At 42.2% G+C, this 21,361-nt stretch overlaps 1 protein-coding gene across 16 annotated transcripts in view; it reads left to right on the forward strand.

Moving 5' to 3' along the window:
- The window catches only part of abi2b (abl-interactor 2b), a 104,225-nt gene that overhangs the window by 51,936 nt on the left and 30,928 nt on the right, over nucleotides 1-21,361 (forward strand). For 5 of the 16 annotated variants that reach the window (XM_069196338.1, XM_069196343.1, XM_069196345.1 and 2 more), the window contains exons 3-8: nucleotides 2,760-2,936; nucleotides 4,506-4,523; nucleotides 10,050-10,147; nucleotides 15,688-15,837; nucleotides 18,208-18,332; nucleotides 20,585-20,830. In XM_069196338.1, coding sequence (XP_069052439.1) covers nucleotides 2,760-2,936; nucleotides 4,506-4,523; nucleotides 10,050-10,147; nucleotides 15,688-15,837; nucleotides 18,208-18,332; nucleotides 20,585-20,830 — 814 coding nt within the window. The remainder of the gene's footprint in view (nucleotides 1-2,759; nucleotides 2,937-4,505; nucleotides 4,524-10,049; nucleotides 10,148-15,687; nucleotides 15,838-18,207; nucleotides 18,333-20,584; nucleotides 20,831-21,361) is intronic. The other 11 variants (XM_015359354.2, XM_015359357.2, XM_015359355.2 and 8 more) reach the window with 7 other exon arrangements.

Below are 21,361 nucleotides of genomic sequence, written 5' to 3' on the forward strand. Positions count from 1 at the left end.
TCTATTTTTGTGAGTTAGCCCTACATAAAGAGTGTTTCTTTATGAATGACACCTGAAAAACACGATTTTCTTACCATGTCTTTGGCGTAGCAAAACAAATTGCAGAATTTTTGATTCACCTCTGCTGCACCCCCAGCCTTCCTGATTTCTCAACCAGACATCTTTGATCAGCGTTTCGGCTACAGAAGTAGAGGCAACTTTTAAGGAACATACATTAAAGCAAAACCGCTTATACCTTAACACATTAAGTGGTTGAATATGAGACATTGAAAGCCACAAACAATTTGAGTGCTGTACCTGGAAATTCCAGATTCCTCTACATCATTTTTTGGAAATTAAGCAATTAAAAAACAGTTTGCCATTTACCTTTTGCAGAACAGAGCTTCTAAAGAGTAACAAGTTACAGTACCAGTTGCTTACCCGTTAGCTGATAACTGGATTGGAGCAAAACCTGTGAGGTGTCTTCAATACACGCTGTGGCTTTCTTTCTCAAACACAGTCATATAAGTCCCAGCAAAACCTTTCATATAATAAATCCCTTTTTATCTAGACTGAGGAGAGCCTACAGCTTATACTGCAGTTCTGTGATGCCAGACTTGCATTTTTTAATTATTAAAAACAGTAGGTTTTCATTGTAACTTTACAAACTCTGGAAGAAAATGTGAAGTACTTTTGTCCAAACATAAAATGTCTTTATTTAGGCTGAAATTTGTCTTGTGTATAGTCCCACCTTGATACCTGTGCTTTCTACGCAGGTTTTAAAGTAACTGTGACGCTTACTGGAAATAAGCAGCTTTCTAAAAACGATGAAGTTGTTTATATAATGACCCGATGTTTTAATTTTTGTATCATCGTTAAGTACCAAAGATAAAAGATATGTTCACTTTTAACTGGCATTTAAATTATCTTCATGCAAGCTGTTCATTTCAAGATGTGTAAGAAAATGGCGAGCATAAAAAAATAATTGAAAAGCTTTTTCTCTTAACAATCTCAGTATGTACATTTCTAAAGTCACAGCTACGGTTTCTGAACCTTTTCTTTGCATTATCAAAAATTGTGTCCTTACAGCCTTCCTCCATCATATAAATGGATTATGTAGAGTTGCTTTCATCATGTAGAACCTCTCGAGTTGTTTCTTGCTCATTTCTGACATTATCTTTCTTTTATGAATTAAACTGTGAAATTAAACTGCTGAGCCTCCAATGCATAAAAAATTCATTCTTCTCTGACTCAGGCACTGTGCAAATTTTAAAACTAAAATTAGAAGCTCAAACATCATGTTATCTAGTTTCCCAGTCTAGAGCCAGGCCCATACTGGCTGATGATGGAAGTTTTTGTAGATTCTCTTAAATTTTAATGGCATGTCATTCATTCTGTACTTCACAATGTATTTGAGCAGCATGGCTCTTGCAGTTCTGAATGCGCTGTGTCTTCTGGTACATCGATTATGTCTTCATTTCTATGCTGGTTTTAAAAAGAAGCACAGGAATGCAATCGTCTCATCAATTAGACATCTCTTTTTCTTTTTCACATTAAAAAAGTGATCCCAAATGCCCACATTATTTAATGTAGTGCATATTATGTAAAGAAGGTTGGACCTCACACATAGAGTAGCTCTCTTTGCTATATATGAAATCCTCTCAGTTTTATGTGAATTTTATCCTTACGAACTTGATTTTGCAAAGCTGTTCTGATGGAGGGATGAAACACGCTACCCAGCCGTGTAGGTGAAGCTGTTACCCTGGTCTCTTTCAGAAATGAGACCCTTAGGTCAATTAACTGGTAATGACTTAACGGGCTTGAGGAACAGAATGTGCAGACAGAATGGTCTCCTCTTGTCTGTAATGTTCTTATATCGCACAAATGATTTTGTTTTCCCTGTTGATGCATGGTCTTCTAAAAAACTGAAGTCCCATTCTTATTCTTACAAATGTAGATTCTGGAAAGCCAAAACTACTCATTTAGATTTTGAATATGTATTCTATCCAGATGTGCCAAAAAAAAAAGCTTTTGCAGACAGAAGCATTCTGTGAAATTCGGTTTGTCTTAGAGGTATAGGAGTATCTTTGTTGGGCTGAAATACATGAAGCGTTCGTATGGAAAAAGTCCACAGAATTTAAACAGGAGTGACTTCATCCATGGTGGAGGTGAGGACGAAACTCTCAGGATTGGGGGAATAAGGAGACTCTTACAATGGGACAGGAACAGAACAGGCCCACAGGGCTTGGAATATGAGAGTCCCACCTTCATTTGTCTGAAATCCTAAGGTTCCTGTTCACCAGGTGTCAATTAAAGATTTTTTCTGGGGGGGGAGTTGACAAGAAATGTTAACCTCTGAACCCCCGAGTTGATGTGTTTCGGCAGGTGTTCTTTTTGTTCGTAGTTCCCTACGGCTGAATTATTCAGCCAGCGTATTGGAACCCCTGAAAAATTGTGGTCGAGTCACTTCGATTAAAACATGACGTGCTGAAGGGGAAAGAAAGGGTGCCATGAATTAGCCTTGTTTAATTGTAGATGTTTATGTTAAATAAATATTCTTTTATTGTTTCGAATCGACAGAAACGTTTTTGCTGCAGTGGCATGCCGTGACTGAAGCAGGCCACTTCGGTAATGTTTTGGCCTAATGCTTGAAAGAGGCTCATTTAAAATCATCCTCAGCGTTCATTTACCGATTTCTGCCTTCTGCTTGCCCGACGGGATTTGGCACGGATCCCTTTATTATGGCAAAGTGGCTTTTTCCGGTCTCTCCCCTTTTCCAGACGGTGGACATCCACAAGGAGAAGGTGGCCAGGAGAGAGATCGGCATCCTGACCACCAACAAGAACACCTCCAGGACGCACAAGATCATCGCCCCCGCCAACCCCGAACGGCCCGTGCGCTACATCCGCAAGCCCATCGACTACGCCATGCTGGACGACATCGGCCATGGAGTGAAGGTAGGTGGAGCAGTGTTTCGCCACGTTTTTCCATATGGAGGAAATGATAGCCTAGGGCCTTTGGTTCAGCCCAGCAAGTGGCCATTGTGATTAAGTGAGTGGAGGTCACTGACTGTTAGGAATCACGTGGGATCCATAAGGATAACCTTGGCCCTTTGTAAAAACCTTTGAAAGCCTCCGGTGAGAAAGTAGAAGGAATCAAATGTGAATAAATGCACTGTTACCTTTTCAGTGTTTTCAGCGTCCAAATAAATGAGACCAATGCACAACACATCCATCTTTAATCATTATCAGTCTGGCTCTGTTTATTGTATAACAGTGTAGATGAAAAGTGCTATCTAAGAGTGCAGTACAGTCAAGCAGACCAGTGTGACACCAGTACAGCAGAACTAGGCACCTCTTTCAAACTCTGAAATGCTATATTGACTGTAGACCTAATTTTCAGCCACCTTTGAGTTTCTAGAGTCTGCATTGTGGTGTTTAGAAAGAAAACGCAGCCTAGTTGAGCTAATCAAAAACCACATTGCAGTCTAATGCCACATATTCAGAGCAGCAGCACAGAGATTGTGCTTTCTTTGCGTTTTGTGAATTAAAGTTGTAACGGGTGAGCAACATTGCGGCATCTAGGTGGAATACATGCACTATAAGCCAGGGCTGGGATTTAAAAAAAACAAACGTATAGCCCAGACCCTCAGGGACAATTTTGGAATAAAAATAAGAACTCAGACTAACCTATCATCTTATCCAGTCCTTATCCCAATCTCGACGCTCAAAATGAGATTGCTGTCAGTTGATCCTATTTAAAATTAGAGGACCTGGGTTCCTTAAGAAGGTTGTAGATTAGTCTTGCCATTATATAAGCAAATAAACACCATGACTTCACAAAAGTGTCACTTTACCAATTAGGCGCTGTCTACTGCTGTAACATTTTTTTTTCTTAACTTTAAAGAAGTTACTGAAATGTTTTTGTAACACAAACTGAAATAAAAATTGTTGTTTCAAAGACAAAAAAAGATTATAAACACTCCTCCATGTTTTACTATAGCTAAGCTGTAGTTGTACAAAAGAAACATGCTTTTTTTTAAGTGCCCAAGCTCAGAGTTGCATGCTGTGTTTTATTATATTGAAATTTATTGTTATTGCTATTATAGGTTTTGAATATTAGATGTCTATTGTATTGGTTTTTCTGAGGCTGGCAGTACTATTTCTACTGTTGTACCCATTTAGAATAGTAATAAAAATTAATAGCAGGAAGACTCCATGAATCTCGTGCCTTGCTTAAGATGGCTGTAACAAATCCTGTTCCCATTTTATTGAAATTCTCTTCGACTGAAATGGCTTCTGTGGGTTTGTCGAAATTTGCATCTTGCAAAAATAGTTCTTCATCTGAAACTCTCTCTCCTCATCCCATGTGTAACTTTACCCACTTTCTCGGATATCCTATGAGACACATTGTTGAATGCTGAATGCTGTATTTTTTTGTCTCCATTTCCTAAACTTTTTCAACTAACCTTTCAATGCTGTTTTTTTTTTCTTTACCTCTTTCATTTGCTTCATTTATGTATTAAGTGGTTGCTTAGATTTAAGGTAAGCAATTTCCAGGGCCGACTGTTCTGATGTAACAGAATATTTTGCACAGCGAGAGAAGCAACAATGATATCTCCGCCACCTCGATTCGGAAACAATCCCAGCTGCAACATTAGAGCAAATGTGTTTTAAGGTCAATCATTTTGCTACCCACTTTTCTACTGTGCTTGAGAACACCTTTGTGCCATTTAAAAGGCATGATTTTGTGTTATAATCACGCTTGCATCAGTTGTGGTAAAACCTTATCTGCCCTCCATTCAGCTCAACTAAACTACTTATTCCTTTATTGCGTTCATAACCCTAGCACATGTATATTCATGTGTCAATATATCCTGTTCATGTGACATGAAAGAAAATCGTCATCCACTAATCGCAGTGTAGATTTTTCAGTAAGGCTCTTTTTTTCTGGAGCACGTAGTAATGATTTTAAACTGATTGCCACAGTAAGCATGTACTCACAAATTGTCCATTTCGTTATCATTTGTCACTGTCCTCTACAGTTTTGACTTGGAGGTTGCCCAGAACACATTGACACTTAAGTCCATGTCGCCTATTAGACTGCTTTGAGAAAAGGAAGTCCAAGATTTTTGGAAGCATGCGATGAATTTAATCTTTTTTACCACTAGTCTAGAAATATTCCTGCTAGCCACTTCAAGTGTAATTTGGCCTTTCCATGTTTGTAATGGCACATGTCTAATTGCACCAAGTCTATTTGGCTACAGGCACCATTACTGTTATAGTTTGTGTAGCCAAGGAACTCTCCCGGATAAAGGTCAGTGTCCAGAGTCTTGCTTTAGAAGTGTCATTTGCATTGCGGTATACCTATTCTTTCAAACCCAGAGACCCTATCTGCAGTGCTACTGGTAGACTGGTAGGTGGCCTCTGGGCCACAAATTCTGAACCAGTCCCCCAGTATCCGTACCAGGGTCACTGTGCTGTAAGGGGGCGCGATACTTCAGATTTCAGTTCTAACCCCAGTGTCCTTGCTGAATTCTATTTTAGACACATTTTTTTACAGATGTTGATGTTTAACAAATTAGAATAAAGCTGAGCTGTGGCCACTTAACTAGTGTTTGCTCCAGCTGATCCCATGACTTTATATTTTGAAGTTTTGCAAATTAGACCTTTTAAATTCTTATCAGTTTTTAAGCTGTGTGACATTTAAAGCTACTTCTAGAAAAAAAAAACTAAGTAATCTTAATCCTCTATCTTGTTAGGAGCTAAGCACTTTTACTACATTTATGTGATGATAGGTTTATTTACCACTGATTTTACCACAGTTGAGTACTTGACAGCTCGGTAGAAACAAACCAGAAGACAATGTGCTGGGAAGCACTGTTTCTTTATTACAGAGCCGGTTAGGGTACATATTTTTACTCCAGGCTTAACACCCCAGCTTTCAGTAGAACACTACATTTACGTTACTAAACATCGTGAGAACTGAACATCGGAAAAACAAACCCTGAGATATCATCAGAGCTTCCCTCTCTGTGTGGCTGTATTCTGTTTATTCTATACACATTTTCATTCTAAATGAACTCACTGGAGTGGGGTGCTGTAATGGGGGTAAAAAGTAATTTCTATCCATTTCAATCATCCATGATGTGAATAACCGAACACCCTTACAAAATGTGGTAACCTGCACTGTTCTTGATTCAACTAAATAAGTGTAACATTGAAGTCAACCTGGGGTGCAAATGCACAAGAAAACAAGCATTAAAATTGCTTCCAATCGGCTCTTTTGAGTATTCTATAGACTGCCAGAGCAGAATTTATATTTATTTGTGGTTCCTGTGCCTTAAGTGTTTCTTAAATTGGACACGCTTTGTTTGTGTCTCACTGATTATCAGTCTCTTTGCTTTATTGCTGCAACTATTGTGATGGATTTTACTTGGTAGCTATTGCAGTATTTGCTATAAGGCAGATTGTCCACTGAAGCATATTGTAATATATTGCTAATGGTCAGAGAGGTGGTTGTAATTTCTTAGTTTCACTGTAACCCACATTAAATGTCCTCATCATTGATTGTAGTATGATCGCTGCAGGACAAATGATTAAATTCTGACACTGGGGCTGTTTTCTCAGTTTCATCTTGCTTGGCTGTGAAGTAGCTAGCAATAAAAAGGCAGGTGCTGATTGCGAAAATTTGCAATTAATTGCTAGCCATCGTCAATGCCAGCCATAGCTAGCAGTATCTGCCAAGCATAAAAACCGCCTCTGAGCAGGAAGAGAAATTGATATTCAGAAAGAGCGATGCTTTAACTTTCCTGTTGTTAAACTTCAGGCACGTCCCCCACAGGTATCGATAAAATTCACAATTCGCAATCTCTCACAAGCAGGATGATGGTCGGGTACGCTTATGGGAAATTGAGTTTATTGATCGCCGAAGTGTAATATAAATAAACATTGACTGAATAGAAGAGAGGAGAATCCTTCTTTTTCCATCTTAAAGATAGACTGCCCCCATCTTGGAAGAGTAGAGGTGTTGGCCTGCTGTGTGTATAGAATAAACTGCACATTTCTCTAGTGCAGCTGCCTCCTGCTTTCCTGCTATGGTAAAACCTGTTACAAAAAGTCTTTTGTAATGATATCTGTCTCTTTTCGTGTGTCTAAACTGTTCTGTTATTATTTTTTTTGACAAGGGATCCATCAGCCTGAATAGCAGGATGGTGTTATATAACAGGTTTTACTCTCCTGATCTGCTTTCAGTTACCTTCATAGAGTTCAATCTACCAGCATATTAAAAGACCAAAGATCATCATGTGACCTTTTAAAAAAAAAAGAAATTATCTAGGGAACAAAATCTGGAAAGGATTCAGATGCAAGATGCATGCAGTATGGGGGGGATGAGGCTTTTTTTAATTTTCAAAATACCGCAAAAAAAAAAGTGTACACAAGATTCAATGAAACCAAGAGAATGGGAGATCGTGCACTATGGATGACAAGTGCAGCTAAACAAGCTTTTGGAGGAACGATCATGCATTGACCAGATTTAACCGAGAGCAAATTCCTGTAACTGAATACACTGCATGTGATTTTTTTCCCCATTGCAAGGCTGAGCAGAATGAGTTACGATGATTTTATAGACTTCCTGTAGTTGCTGGAATTAGAGCACCAGTGCAAAAAACTTCTTAAGGTCATTGAACCAGCTCCAGGCTGTATGAGGAATCAGGAGTGCCTGAGCATAGATGAGTGAATGGCTGCTGCATTCATGTATTCCCGATTGTATTTCTGCAGACCTTTTGCCTCTTAAAATGAGCAGCCTTGATGTAAATTTAATAGAGCTGCAGCCTAACAGCAGGCACAGACCTGAGCGGACACAAGCAGAGAGCACAAGCACCGCTTAGGCTGGTCTCCCAGAAGTGCACTTTGAAGTGTGGAATTCATGCAAGGGGTGTTGTGGAAAAACTGCCAGTTCAAGGCTTGAAGGGGTCAGTATTTTGAATCTGGCAGACTGCGGGGTTTGTGATAATTCCCCATGGAAGTTTTTAGAACCTTCCTCCTAAACCACAATAAATATACAGTGTTCACTGGCTGTCACGAGGGCCTTAGTTCTCACAAAAGTAGTGCTTTTATTTGCACCTTATCTCAGAGGTTTATTTCGCAAAGTAGTGCTTTGTATTTAAAGCATACAAATCTAAATGCATTGGTCATGTAATCCTTCCTGAAGCATGCAGTTCATCACATAGTTTCATTACAGCTTGCGTGTAAAACTATTGAGTATATTGCTCCATTTGAATTTAATTGTGTGGTGGAGGGGTCTCCATCTCGGCTTAACCAGTCCTTGGGGTCCTGCAAGGGATGCTCTTTGCACCGAAGTTTACCAGCTGATATGAAAGCCCTGAATGACCCAACAGTGTGAGAAGTGTGGTGTGGCTTCATCACACTGGTGTCATCTTCATCTTAACTCTGACTCCAACACTCCGCACTTCTGCGGGAAAAAAACTATCGCCTTCAGTGGCCAAAAACCAGGGAACGCTGAGAACTGTGATCCGTCTGGGGGGAATGCTTGTTGAGGAACATAATTCCACAGTACTGGACTGAAAACCAGACATGGACCACGGACGTATGACTCACTCAAGTGACTAGTCCAGTCCAAATGACAGGGCAAAACAGAGGATACAAATGAAAAGGAGTGCTTTTAGAATTGCAAATAAGGAACATATTTTACACAAACCGTGCTGGGTGTCAGCAACGAGCTGCCCAGTCTTGCAGGTGCAGCTGACACTCGGAGATTTTCCCAGAAACGGCTGTACGAGATCCACAGATCATTTAGCCCAATATTTCTTAAATAAGCGCGTAACTTGGTTTTCCAAAAGTCATGATTCAAATTTTCAAACGCGTGACTCTCTTTCCCCACTCAATTTGGCATTCAGCGTATGTTTAAATAATATAATGGTTAAATTGCTCCTGTGGCGAGTGTGCATAGACCCCTTTGTGTTCTCTTTGCACCAGTTCAGTCATCGAGTTCATCTATTCACGCTCGTTGGCTATGGTCCATTAGTGCCCAGTGCTCTGTGGGTATAAAGGAATTGTGCTCTTCTGTCCCTCAGGCATTGTAAGCATGAAGAAATGATTTTTATAAGCCGTTTGCTTCTTGTTACGTTTTGTCCACGCTATTGGTAAAATCGCTTGAGCCAATTTTTTTGGTAAGGGCCTCACTGTGATTTGAGCCCAGTACCGGAGCTTCAGGTTTTTTGTATCGCGGAAGGAAACCACACTAATTTGACAGCTCATTTGCTGTTTTTTTTTTCCCCCCCGCAAGACTTGAAGGTGCCCCCAACGGTCAGTGTACAAATACTGTTCCAAATCTCAGAAAGATGGGTCAAGTTGCCGTACAGAATCCTCTGTATGATTCTTGAGGAGCCACGTTTTATAACTGTAAAATAAAAACAGGCTTTTAAACCTTGCGGTGCTACCTTTTCTTTCAGCTGAACGTTCAGCTCTGGAAAGCTTGTCAATAATGGGTTCTCTTCTGCCACCTTACGCTAGTTTGTGGGGCAAAACTGATTGATTACTTGGAGACCAAGCATTACTTCTCAAAATTCTCGGGCCTATCGATGACTCCAGTTCTCCATTTTGTTCTGCGTATTAAATTAATTTGGTTCCTCGACGACGCTTCAGCTTCAGGGTTTGCAAGTGCTGATGGCTGGCGGTGGCTGTATTCTGCTTTCGGTTTTTTACTGGCTTCTGCCTGGGGTTGCCTCATACTGCAAAGTGTCTCCTCTTCCAAAGCTTCATGGTGAGAATTGGACAGCAAACACAGTGCACTCTCTGAAGGTAACAGCTTGTAAATGGTTTGTTGTTGTGGGGGACGTGGGACGTGTCGTCGTTTTTGTGTTTAATGGCAATATGCATGGCTGCCCTCCCTTCTGCCCCTCAACCCCTTTCCTTGGTTCTGTGGTTATCGTTGCTTATCTGGCGGCTCCCCTGGAGCTGTGGTAGTGTCCCGGGCCTTAGCATCGCCTGCCACAGGTTTGGACTTTGGGACAAATTCAGTAGCGCCTCTGCCTTCTGTTGTTGCAGGTCAGCACCCAGAACATGAAGATGGGGGGTCTGCCTCGCACCACGCCGCCCACCCAAAAACCGCCAAGCCCCCCGGTGTCAGGAAAGGGAACCATTGGGTACGTACGGCGGCAGGTGGTCTTCTTGGGGACAGCTGGGACAAATTCGCCCGACGCTGTCAAAGGCTCGGTTTTTTTCCCCCCACAGCCCTCATTCAACATCCGTCAAACGTGTGAGGGAATTGAATACCTGTTGTTTCTGTTTTGACGTTTTATCCCTCAATAGTGGGGAGGGTTGCACCCGGTGTGGGAGTGTTCTGAAAACAACTTGCTTAAGGGGACGTTTGAAGTGGATGACTCTATGCATCTGCGCTTTGCCTGAAATTGTAATCCTATGTCTTATATTGATATATAACACCCTGCAATTGGAAAAACTCCGGTTGCTGTTGGAAGAGGTATTAATGGGACCAGTAGGAGGCGCCCCACCCTGTGGTCTGTGTGGGTTCTAATGCTCCAGTATAGCAATGAGGACACTAGAGAAGTAGTAGGAAGTTATTGTCCTTTAGATGAAACGTCATAATTAAAATTCCCGGGGCATTACTCAACAGGCGTAGGGGGGTTAACCGTGCTGTCCTGCCAAAATTTCCCCCCTGGCCTTTACCGATCATGACCTCCTGATAATCCCCATCTCTGAACCGGCTTCATCGCTCTGTTCTCCTCCCCACTGAGAGCTGGTGTGTGGTGATCGTACTGGTGTATTATTATTATTCTTCTTCATTTTCCCATCTCGATTATGTAACGACTGAGCAAGCCACTTGAGTTGCATACCTATATAGCCTTCCTCCAGAGTTCATGCAGGTGCAGCAGACAGAAGATACGTGCTCTCGTTTTTCTGCTTGCTCTGCATTAATGACAGCAATGTTATGCTTCTGGTTTGACTAAATGCAACGTGACAACCTTTCTCCAGCATTCTGGACTATACCCCCTTATCGGATTCTAAAGACACGGCATGTCTAGTGTTTCATTCCCAGCCTCTGAATTACATTACCTGACGAGTTAGCTTTTCCTCCTAATTAAAGCAATAAAACAAATCGATCCATGTTTGGTTTCTCCGGCTTTTGCTTTGCCCTACATAAAACCCGATTTGTTCGGTGTTCTTCGTTTGAATGTAGGTCACAGATATGTGTTTTTTGCCTCCCTGCAGCTCTTAGGAATTATGATGTTATTCTCTGTATTTCAGGCTGCTGCAGTTCCATCAGTTTAGTCTGAAATGAGTGCTAACCTCTAGTGACTTCCTCCCAGCCCCCGAGTAACACACACATAAGACTGACCTCCTTCACACGATATTTTATAATTTGTGAAGTTTCGCCTTGGTTTGCATTCACATTTATAAGACATTTATCCCAATTATCATTTCCCAGTTTTGTCCTCAATAGCTATATTTACACAAGTACTGTCCTTCTTCCTAAAGGCAATCCATACTGAAAAATGGGTCTGTAGTTAAGTTTTTCATTTAAATTAAGGGATGTTATGTTACAATTTGTTACAATTATATGCTATATTCATAATACCCCTGTTAAGAATATTGTGCACAATTTTGATGAGTATCATAGAAATAGGTACTGTAGCTCTGAAATCAGTCCAGTTATGAATCACCAGGTACATAATATGAAATATATTTCAGTCTGGTTATTGAGGAACATGACTTAAAATCTTCAAGGGCACTGCTTAACTTTGTCCAGTGGACTGATCCAAATTTTTCCAGTGAGACCAGAGCAAAAGATAAGCTGATAATTCAACAACCAATGCAGAGGTGGCCTTGTTTGGACAGTCTACCATTAAAGCCCAATCGAAAAATAATTTACGCTGAACCCTTAAGTGCCCTCTGAGTGGGAGCCTCTGCTGTAAATCCTGATCGGTCCAGTCGGGCTCTTACCTGTGAAAAACATAGTTGGATCTGTCCTACACTGATTTGTCCATACCTGGATAACGCATTGCGCTATGCTAATCTTACACAACTAAGTAACATAAGCTGTGCCAGTAGGCTAAAATAATCGCGTCTCTCCCAACTCTAGAACAAAGTTGGAGAAACTTGATTGAAGTTTGCCAAGTCCTAAACAGCACAGTCAACAGTATTTTTCTCCAACAGGATTAAAGGTGCAGATCAAAGCTAAGATGAATCCGTTCTTTAAAAGAGTAAAAGGGAAGCTGTTTGCAGGCAGTATTTTCCAAATCGAGTATATAATGACTGCAACACTGCATACATGATGAAAATAAGAAAATTCCCTCTAACCTGTGCGGTTCTAATGATGATTGAGTCTTCATATCAAATGGCCTCTTTGCATTGCATAATCATTATGTCCTCGCTGTTCGCTTGCGGGAGAGTTACTTATATGACTTAAACACAGCAATGAGGATTAATTTGCTCTCTTCCAAGGGTTAAAAAGACCAGCGTGTCACTTCCTTGTTTGCTTATGCAGCTGACTCGTCTCATGCAGCGCTAGGACATTGCAGGAAGTGGTCTCCTGCTATGTCTTATCAGAGATTGGGCTGTAACGCTGACAAAGAGATTTCTTTCCCAAATTAATTCGCTTGTAGGTGTCCCTCCGGTAACCAAAGCCCAGTGCATTCTCTCCCCTGGAGTCCTGCCGCTTGGCAGTCTGTAAGTGATGCTTGCTGTCTGCAACTGCTGTGCCTCATGTCAAAAAGCCATCTGGGAGTCCATATGGACTTTGGCCTCCTCTTTGGAGGACAGAGCGCGTTTTTTGGATAAACCCAAAGTATTTGCCTGGAAACCTCCTGGTTTTTCTCTGCAGGTAATGTAAGCATTGCTCATGTCTTGGGATCCTTGTCTGTGTGAGGAAAACATGGTGCTAGAGCATGTTTTCTGCATTTTGAGGGGCAGTTTGAAAATGTGCCTCTTGGAACGCGTCTTACGAAGCAGAGGGAGCTCGGATTATGATGCATCATTTCCTCCTCACTCTTCTCTTGGACTACAGTGCTGCCTTCTGTTGGAGAGCAAATGTGACTGTTGATGAGCCAAGCAGTCTGTGCTAATGCAAATGTTGAACTTAAGGTTGTTTATTATTATCATTTTTATTCAGTTACTAAATCTGAAAATACTCGGAGCTCAAAGTAGATATATATCCTTTAAAAACTTTGTCATTCCGTTGTCTGACGTCGGAAGTAACTTCATGCCTAGGACATTTCAGAGGGCAGACTTTCCTTGCTAGTGAATTTCAGAATATCCTTATCATACTTAGTCTAGCTGCATGTTTTGTCTTTATGAAAACATTGGGAGTTTATTGACGCTTCAATCAGATTAAAAAGCCTGGGATATTAAATGTCTGTTGCTTATTTCTCTCTAGAATCCTGGGTGAAATGGTCTGTCCATTTGACTATATATCGCCCTTGTGATCTAAGGCCTGCATGAGCCTATGTAGTTCAGGAGGGGCAAAGTATATCTTGAGTTTCTGTCTCGCTAGGTGACCCAAGAGAACAAGACTTCCTCTAGATGGGGATCTCAGGTTATCCTGCTCCCCTGTACAGCTGGGACTGATGTACAACTAAGAAGACTGGGGCAATGCTTAAGAGTAATAACATACCTTTGTCAAGGGTAAAACTGCAGTAGTTGAATTGGGGGCATGAATATACAGAACTGTGGGCATATGTTGAAAGCCCTAAGCTCTTAGAGCACCTTCTGCAGTACCATTCTTCTTTCACCTTATTTATTTTGGATGTATAATTCTCTTTCATTGCTGAATCAGTTGCTGGTGCAGATCACTGAGGGCTGTCATTGAAATGCACCTTGCCAGTCCAAAGAAAAATAGGCATCTGAAGTTGATAGGGTTGCTTTAGTTGATTTTCATAGCCCACTATAGTTTGTGTGTGGAAAGGGAGCACTTAATAACGACATTTTGCTTTGTTGTCCTGAATGATGGGCAGTTTACGTTCCTCATTCACGCCTTCATTTTATGTATTAGCTGTGAGATATGAAAGTTTTTATGGCAGGAATTTCAAGCCCTGCTGTACTAACATGGCCGTCCCTGGCTGTCATTCATATTCAGCTTCTGTTAAAGATGTCATCAGTTTATCGTACCAGTCCTCCCATGGGCTGACATTAAGCCTCATTAAAGCCTTTGAGGATTCCCTTTGTGGTTTTAAATAATGCTGGATTTTAATTTGATTACCCTTTTACTCCTTATTAAAGCGTTAACATACACAATTATGAGAGTTGGTTTACCATTTTACATGTTTTTTATTTTGTTATAAATCAGAAGATTTTGTAGATTTTAAATTTTGTGATACTTGTGCCAAACCTGTATGATCAGGGGCTTGTTTTTCCCAGATTCAGGGAGAAAATTGAAAGGTTTTCAACTGATGTTTTTATACTGTAGGCATACTCTTTAAAAGATACGATAAGGGACAGGTTCAATGTATATTTCATTTGTACACCTCTACAGAACGTTTGCATCTCTTTTGTGGGCTTTGTGTATATATATAATATATAGTTATAATATATAGTTACGTAACAGTCTAGCATCACTGTTGCAGTATTTCAAGTCACAAGTGATCAAGTGGCCACTGGTGTGTCAAATAAAAAGAGGGACAGGTAAAAAGTACACAGAAAATTCAATTCAGGCTTTTTCAGACACTCCATTTTGGTTTTAATCCTCGAGCCTGAATCTCAGAACTGAGTAAAATTTACTATTTACTATAAACTTTTGTACCAAACCGAAATAAGCACTCTGTGCAGTTTTTTTTTCTAATCAGAAGGTCCACTAAGTGCAGAAAAGTGACTCTGCGGCTGACTGGCATAGTCTGGCCTTTGCCTTCCATTTCAAAATCGCTTGTTTTCCGAAGCACCGGTACTGCACATCGCCCAGGAGCAGTCTTTGCAGTTCGATAGTTCTGCAATCCTTAATTTCCGCTGGCTGGGAGAGTTGCTGACATTCCTTGACAGTATGAATAATGGAGGCGATAATTGGGTTTTTGACTTTTAACAGCTGTGCGTCAGAAATCGTTATGCAGAAGTTGGATCCGATGATGTGCCTAACTTGGTTGTTTTTTTTTAACCTGAGTTCCCATAGTTCAGTTAATGGAGAATGTAGGTGAGGTGGACCTGCATTTTGTGTAACGTCTGAGTAAGAGGGCTTAAACGAAAGCTGTCAGCTGCCCTGTGTGTTTGATGCTCCTCTGAAGTCGTGTTGTTTTGCTGGATTTAATTCAACAAGTGTAGAACCCTGTTTTCATCTCAGCCGCATCCCACAACCTCAGCAGATGCTGTCAAGCCTCAGGGCAGAAAACGGCTTCTCTCCAGTATCGGATATTAAAAAAAAAACAAAATCATCTTTAAACGGGGGTTGTGAGCACACTGGAGGAAGCTCTGTAGTGTAGGTTGCTTTGTTTCCCCGATTCAGTTTTCATTCACGCTTATTAGCCTGAAACCCTTCTGGAGGGTCCTGTAGGATGATCAGATTATGTGGGTTTCCAGAGTTTTGGAAAGCAAGGGAGGATTGTAGGATTTGCTCTAAACCTGTTAGAGCCTAAATTGTTGGGAACAGATGAAGAGGGAGGGGCAAAGACGATTTTAACGTTATTCTCCGCCCTCAACCCCCCCCCGCTGTTTGAGTGTTAAAATGCTTTCCTACCCCCTGCAGGCGGCACTCTCCTTATCGCACCTTAGAGCCGGTGCGCCCTCCTGTGGTCCCCAACGACTACGTGCCCAGTCCGACCCGCAGCGTGGCCCCCGCGCCACAACAGAGCCCAGTCCGCACCGCTTCTGTTAACCAGAGGACCCGCACCTACAGGTACCCCCCGCCACCCCCCTCCTCTCTCTTTCTTTCAGTTCCGCTCTCCGAGTCACCTGACGGCAGATCGGGTGCTCCTGGTTTGGTTTGTTCTCCAGTGAAGACAGAAGAAAATCTTCTTGCAGCAGGAAAGACGTCTGGTATTTTTTTTTTTAAACCTTGGAAAGAAACTGCCCTGCTGAAGCCTATAAATCATCAGGGTGCCATCGATATTGAAATCGATTTAATTAGTTTTTTTCTTCAAATGGAGTCTTATCTCTGGATTCTCGGTACACCGCTGCTTCAGAATGATCTACAGGAAGTTTGTGGAATACATCGCGTCCTTTTTTTGTGAGCCATCGGTGGAAGAAATGAAGAAAAGGCTCCCCCCCCACCCCCACCCCTCCGAAGATTGTTTGAAAGTTGCCAAAAACGAAACCGATGCAGTGAGCATCACCACTCAAGTCACCTGCACGGATCGAAACAGCCGAGTAAGAAAAAGGGTTTTGGCAAAGTGACAAAGAAGGCGCTGAATCCAGCCTACACTTCTTATTTCTCTCCATCCGCTAGCGTGAGACAAACATGTTGTCAGAGCAAAGAAATGCATGATTCACATGCATCTTTAAAGAAGAACCAAAAAGGCACATGGCACTTGTACCACTGGGAAATTGTAGTCGAATCTGTAGTGGATTGAATCTTCTGTTTGACACCACTGAATAAAATACTTAAGACTAAAACATGCGTGACAGGTATACTTGCAAGTGCACTCAAAGCTGCTTCTTCCCCTGAACATAGAAGAGGATAACATCCACCAAAGTGACCTTATAAAGTAACTTGTTCCTTTTCACCGCCAAAACGGATGCAGAAATATTCCAATGTCCGCGGAATATTAGTCTGAATGGAGAGTCCGACTAAAGTTTCTTCTGGAAGAGCCTCCGAGTAAATGCCCTTGTCTGGTGTTGTTTCTGTGCCATGGGGGTTGCAAGATGAATGAGGGCATTAGGGCCAAGGAGACTGTAGGGAGTTCTACTCTCGGAATTGCAATTTTGATGGGTCATACTCCCTCCTGTGTCTCACCGATGCTTGTCCAACAACCTGCGACTTCTCATTACTGGTATGTTTGACCTTGAAGGTTTTTGTGGTTCTGTGATCGATCCCTATGGAATTAAGGAGTTTTTTTTTTGCTGAGTTTTACTAATTCATTTGTTTAGAACAAAAGGGCAAATGAAATACTTGCTCGCTTCGGTGTGTCCAGCGATTCATTAGTCTGACTTGCAATCGATCTGATGTTTATTGCTCTGCTCTGTTGATGGGTTTCTGGGACTAACAGCTAAATTTTTCACCCTCCTGAATTGAGGGGCACTGTGCATGCATCTGTCTTGTGCGGTGTCATTCCTTGAACATATTGGCTCAAATAACCTATTAATCTGCCAGGCTTTGTCGTTCACCTTCTGTTTCACTTTTCTGAGACTTCTCTGTCTTATTCAGTGGTAACCTTCATCCTCATTCTCCATTAACTAAAATTCGCCTACACATATCTGCTGTGCTCTCTGCCTGTCTCTCTTGCCTGTTCACCTCTGACCATTTCTGAGCTTGTCTGCACTGTAGGTGGGTCTTTTAATACGCTGAGGTGCAATATGATCTGTAAGACATCAACGATCAGGAATCTCTCAGGAGTGTGAGTGCAAAGATGTGGCTTTTCACAGATTGTCTCCAACTGCAAAAAAAAGTTTTATATGTATTTCTTCTTTTGCCAAAGTTTCACAAAGCCAGTATTTACATCCCCTAGGTTGTTATAACCAGGAGAGAGCATCAGATTGCTTGGGACACTGTTGACCCAGTTCATCACCCTAGTTTTTCCTCTTTTCCGGCTGGGAAATCTTCTGATTTATAGAGTTAAAGGTCAGCCAAACACACGCCCGATGACCTCTACTCAAATATTGACAAAGGCCAGCCATTTTTAATTTGTGAGTCTGAAAACTAGCGATGGGTACTCAATACTCAGTGAGCTAGTAAGGTACATTTTCAGTATGTAGACAACTTAGGCTGAAGTTTTCTGGGCTTTTCTATTAAGGTCTGGTTTTAAAGAGTACGACTTTCAGATTCACATACCTTTGGCTTGCTTGCTTTGTGCTTCGTGTCTTAAACGTAGGAGAAAAAGAACATCCTCACTTGAAACCCAGGTTTCTTGACTGCAGGGTTTGGACTGCTCCTTTACGTTTTTAAAAACTCTGCTCCCTTTTGACGTTAAGTCAAGAGGCACCACCGCAGAGTAGCTCGGAGTGGCTTCACAGACTATCCACGGAGTCTGTGCCTGCCTTTTCTGTAGTGAGGTCCTGTTTTGTTCCACTCCACCTCTATAACTCCCCCCCCCGAATTGCCTCCACACAGCAGCAGTGGCAGCAGTGGTGGTAGTCACCCCAGCAGCAGGAGCAGCAGTCGGGAGAACAGTGGCAGTGGCAGTGTGGGGGTGCCCATCGCCGTGCCCACCCCGTCCCCACCCAGCGCCTACCCAGGTAAGATTCGTCACGTCCGTCCTCCTCGGTTATCCCCGGCCTCTCATTCCGAGTGTCCCGTCCAGTGAGGGACTCCCTGTCCTTGTTCAGCAGCTGTATGAAAAGAAAGATTCTTTTTTATGGGGGGGGGTTGGGAAGGTAGCAGCATCTAAAATGTGTAAGATGCTCAGGTGTGGCCTTTTGATCCCAGCAGCACATTGGTAATTGTACTGTAGCAAGGGTCACCTGTGCGAAGTTGAGCCCTCATTTATTATAATTATTGTTGAACTAATGAATGTGGCCTTATCTGACTGCGCTTTGGCATGTAGGCCGTCAAAAATGTAAACCAAAGTGCTTTAAATTCTTCTGTTTACAGCGAAGGTAAAAGGTTAAAAAAAAAAGCATTAAATGGTTCCCGTTCGTTTTTAAAACTCCTCATTAACTGCGGTGAGTCAAGCTTTTTTGCAGTTTTATTTTGAGCTCCTGCCGTTTGTCATGAATAACATCTAATGATTTGGCTCACTCGTCCTGCTTTTAAAAAGACTGGTTCTTACGATCAAGGGACTTTCAACAGCATTTAAGTCCAACCAAACAGGAGGTGTTTATATTTGCATTACGGATGTAATTTGCTTCATCGTAGCAACATATCCAAAGGGTTAAATGTGCTGTCGAATCGCTATCGAGCTTTACTTAGGGAGAGACTCCCAGTTGAAATTAGAATTCAGATGTGTTTTGTCTCATTTTGGTGGACCGGAAAAAACATTTCCGTCTAAATAAAATTTGCATCCTTGTCCAGAATTTTTGTACCGTTTGTTAGAAAACTATTGGCATCGTGTTATTTTTACTGTAGGTGAGGTAACATAGCATAACTTGTTTCTATGAACTTCCAAGTGAGGTTTTAAAAGAATCTGTTTTTATTATTCATTTTTTCTCAGACCCCAGTTAGCCTTAATAATAAATTCAACTGGGGAGCTGCGTCACCATGCAGTCTGTAAAGGAACAAGCAAGCAGAGGTTAATTCCACATTGAATTCCACCACTCTTCACAGCCTGCTCACACCTGAAGAAGGCTAGAATATTGCTTTTTCTTTCTTTCAAGATTTCAGCATGTAATGAACTTCTACTTGTTATGAATAATAGATTATGTTATTTCATGCAAACAAGTGTTGACTTCAGATTCAACTACGGAGCAAGCATCTGAGAAAATAACCCTTTGGAAATTCACTGTGATGTACTGTAGCTCTGTCAGGAAAACTCGTGCATATATCTGCCTCGTTTTGTTTTTTTGTAGTGGTATTTAGTGTCTTTTTTTGTCCTTTACATAACTGTTTGTGTTTCCTCAAATTTCTCTGCTCCTTATTTTACTTTCTTTACTGGCGTCATTGCCATCAAAATTTGAAAGCTGATTTTAAAGTAAATCACATTTTTCTGGGAAAATTTGCATTCGCCCAACTCCTCGCTATGCAGTGATTTTTCCCTTACCTCAATCACAAGAATTGTGTTGAAACAACCTTTTGCTTGTTCATTTTTTACAGAACTGAGAGGTATTTCACTAGGCAAACCACCATGTTGGGTTTTTTTCCCCGCACAATTCTTAATTCTGAAAAATGATTTTAGTTTTTACCTCAGAAAGCTGGAAAAGCTAAAGATAGCCACCAGTGATGTTATTGAAAAACACTTCTGAATCTCCTTTCCTTTGTTATAGCTCTTCTCGGGATCTAGAACTATAAAGTACAGAATTACAGATCAATAATTCATTCTTGGAGCTATCGATTTTTGTTTATTGTGAGGTCGGTTCGTTTTTTGCAATGGGTTGGCTGTACTTTCTGTAGCAAAATGTGTAATATTTTCCACACTTCCCCCAGTGTACTCCCAGAAATTTTTGGAGGGAAGATTTTCATTTAACTGTACATGTGCGTGGTAGGCTTGAAGTACTGGAAGATCGGTTTCAGCTTTCTAATTTGTCGAAAAAAGGGGGTATTTGGACAGAAAATGCAGCGGTTTGGGGGTTTCAGACGGGAGACTGTAACAGTTGACCGTTGGAATGTGAACCATGAAGACATGAGGGAAGCTGGCTATCCTCTCAGCAGCACAGCGCTCAGTTCTTTTTGCTTGAACCTCACCGAACTGCTTTTAGAGTAAAACTGACTGTGCTTAAATGGCTTTCTAACCCAAGCTAACAGCTAACCTTTTCTCCTTAACAAACCAACAACAACAACACCTTCTCTTCTGGTTCCCCCTCCCCCCTTCTCTTTCCTCTCCTTCTCCCCAAAGCTTCTGCTGGTGCTGGCCCCGCCGGCACCCCCCCCGCTGCCCCTAACCCGGCTCCTGCCCCCACCCCTGCCCCTGCCTCTGCCCCCCCTAACCCCCCCCCTCCCGCCCCTCCCGCTCCCTCCCCCACCCCTCCCTCGGAGGCAGCCGCGGGGGTGCAGCCGGCCCCCCCTGAGGGCCCCCCCCCTCAGCCCCCCCCCTCTGCCGCCGCGACCGCCGCCGCCGCCATCGCTTCTGCCCCCGCGACAGGTGAGTGTGCGCCCACCCCTCAGCTCCGCCACCGCCTCACGTGCGCCGGAGTGGACTACCTGTGGGCTACGCTGTGTGGAAACACCGCCCCCCCCCCTCACGCTTCACACTGCTGTTTGTTTCATTCCCCTCCCTCTCTTCCTCCTCCTCTCCCTCCAGTCCCACCATCACATGCCATGTCTTCTTCGCTGGCTCGTGTTTGGCTCTTCAGAGATCCACCCTGGGCTTGAGGCCTTGGTGCAGATGACACATGCACACCTGTGGTTTGAGATCCAGGGTCTTGTTGCATAAAACGTATCGAGTTTTAAATATCTGTAAGAATCAAACATAGCAATAGTACCCTGTCTTTGTATTCAACTGCTTTGTGGAACACCCGTAAGGTCAGGGAACCCTAAAAGGGAAGACTTAAGGAAAACTTAACTTAGGTTTTGAAACATAACATGGCACAGAAGCCCGTTTCATCCAAGTCACCTTAAAACCAGGAGAGATCGCTCGCAGAAGCACATGATAAGACAGACTTGTCCTTGCTTT

Source organism: Lepisosteus oculatus, chromosome 12, assembly GCF_040954835.1.
Source record: "Lepisosteus oculatus isolate fLepOcu1 chromosome 12, fLepOcu1.hap2, whole genome shotgun sequence".
In the NCBI taxonomy this organism is placed as follows: Eukaryota; Metazoa; Chordata; class Actinopteri; order Semionotiformes; family Lepisosteidae; genus Lepisosteus; species Lepisosteus oculatus.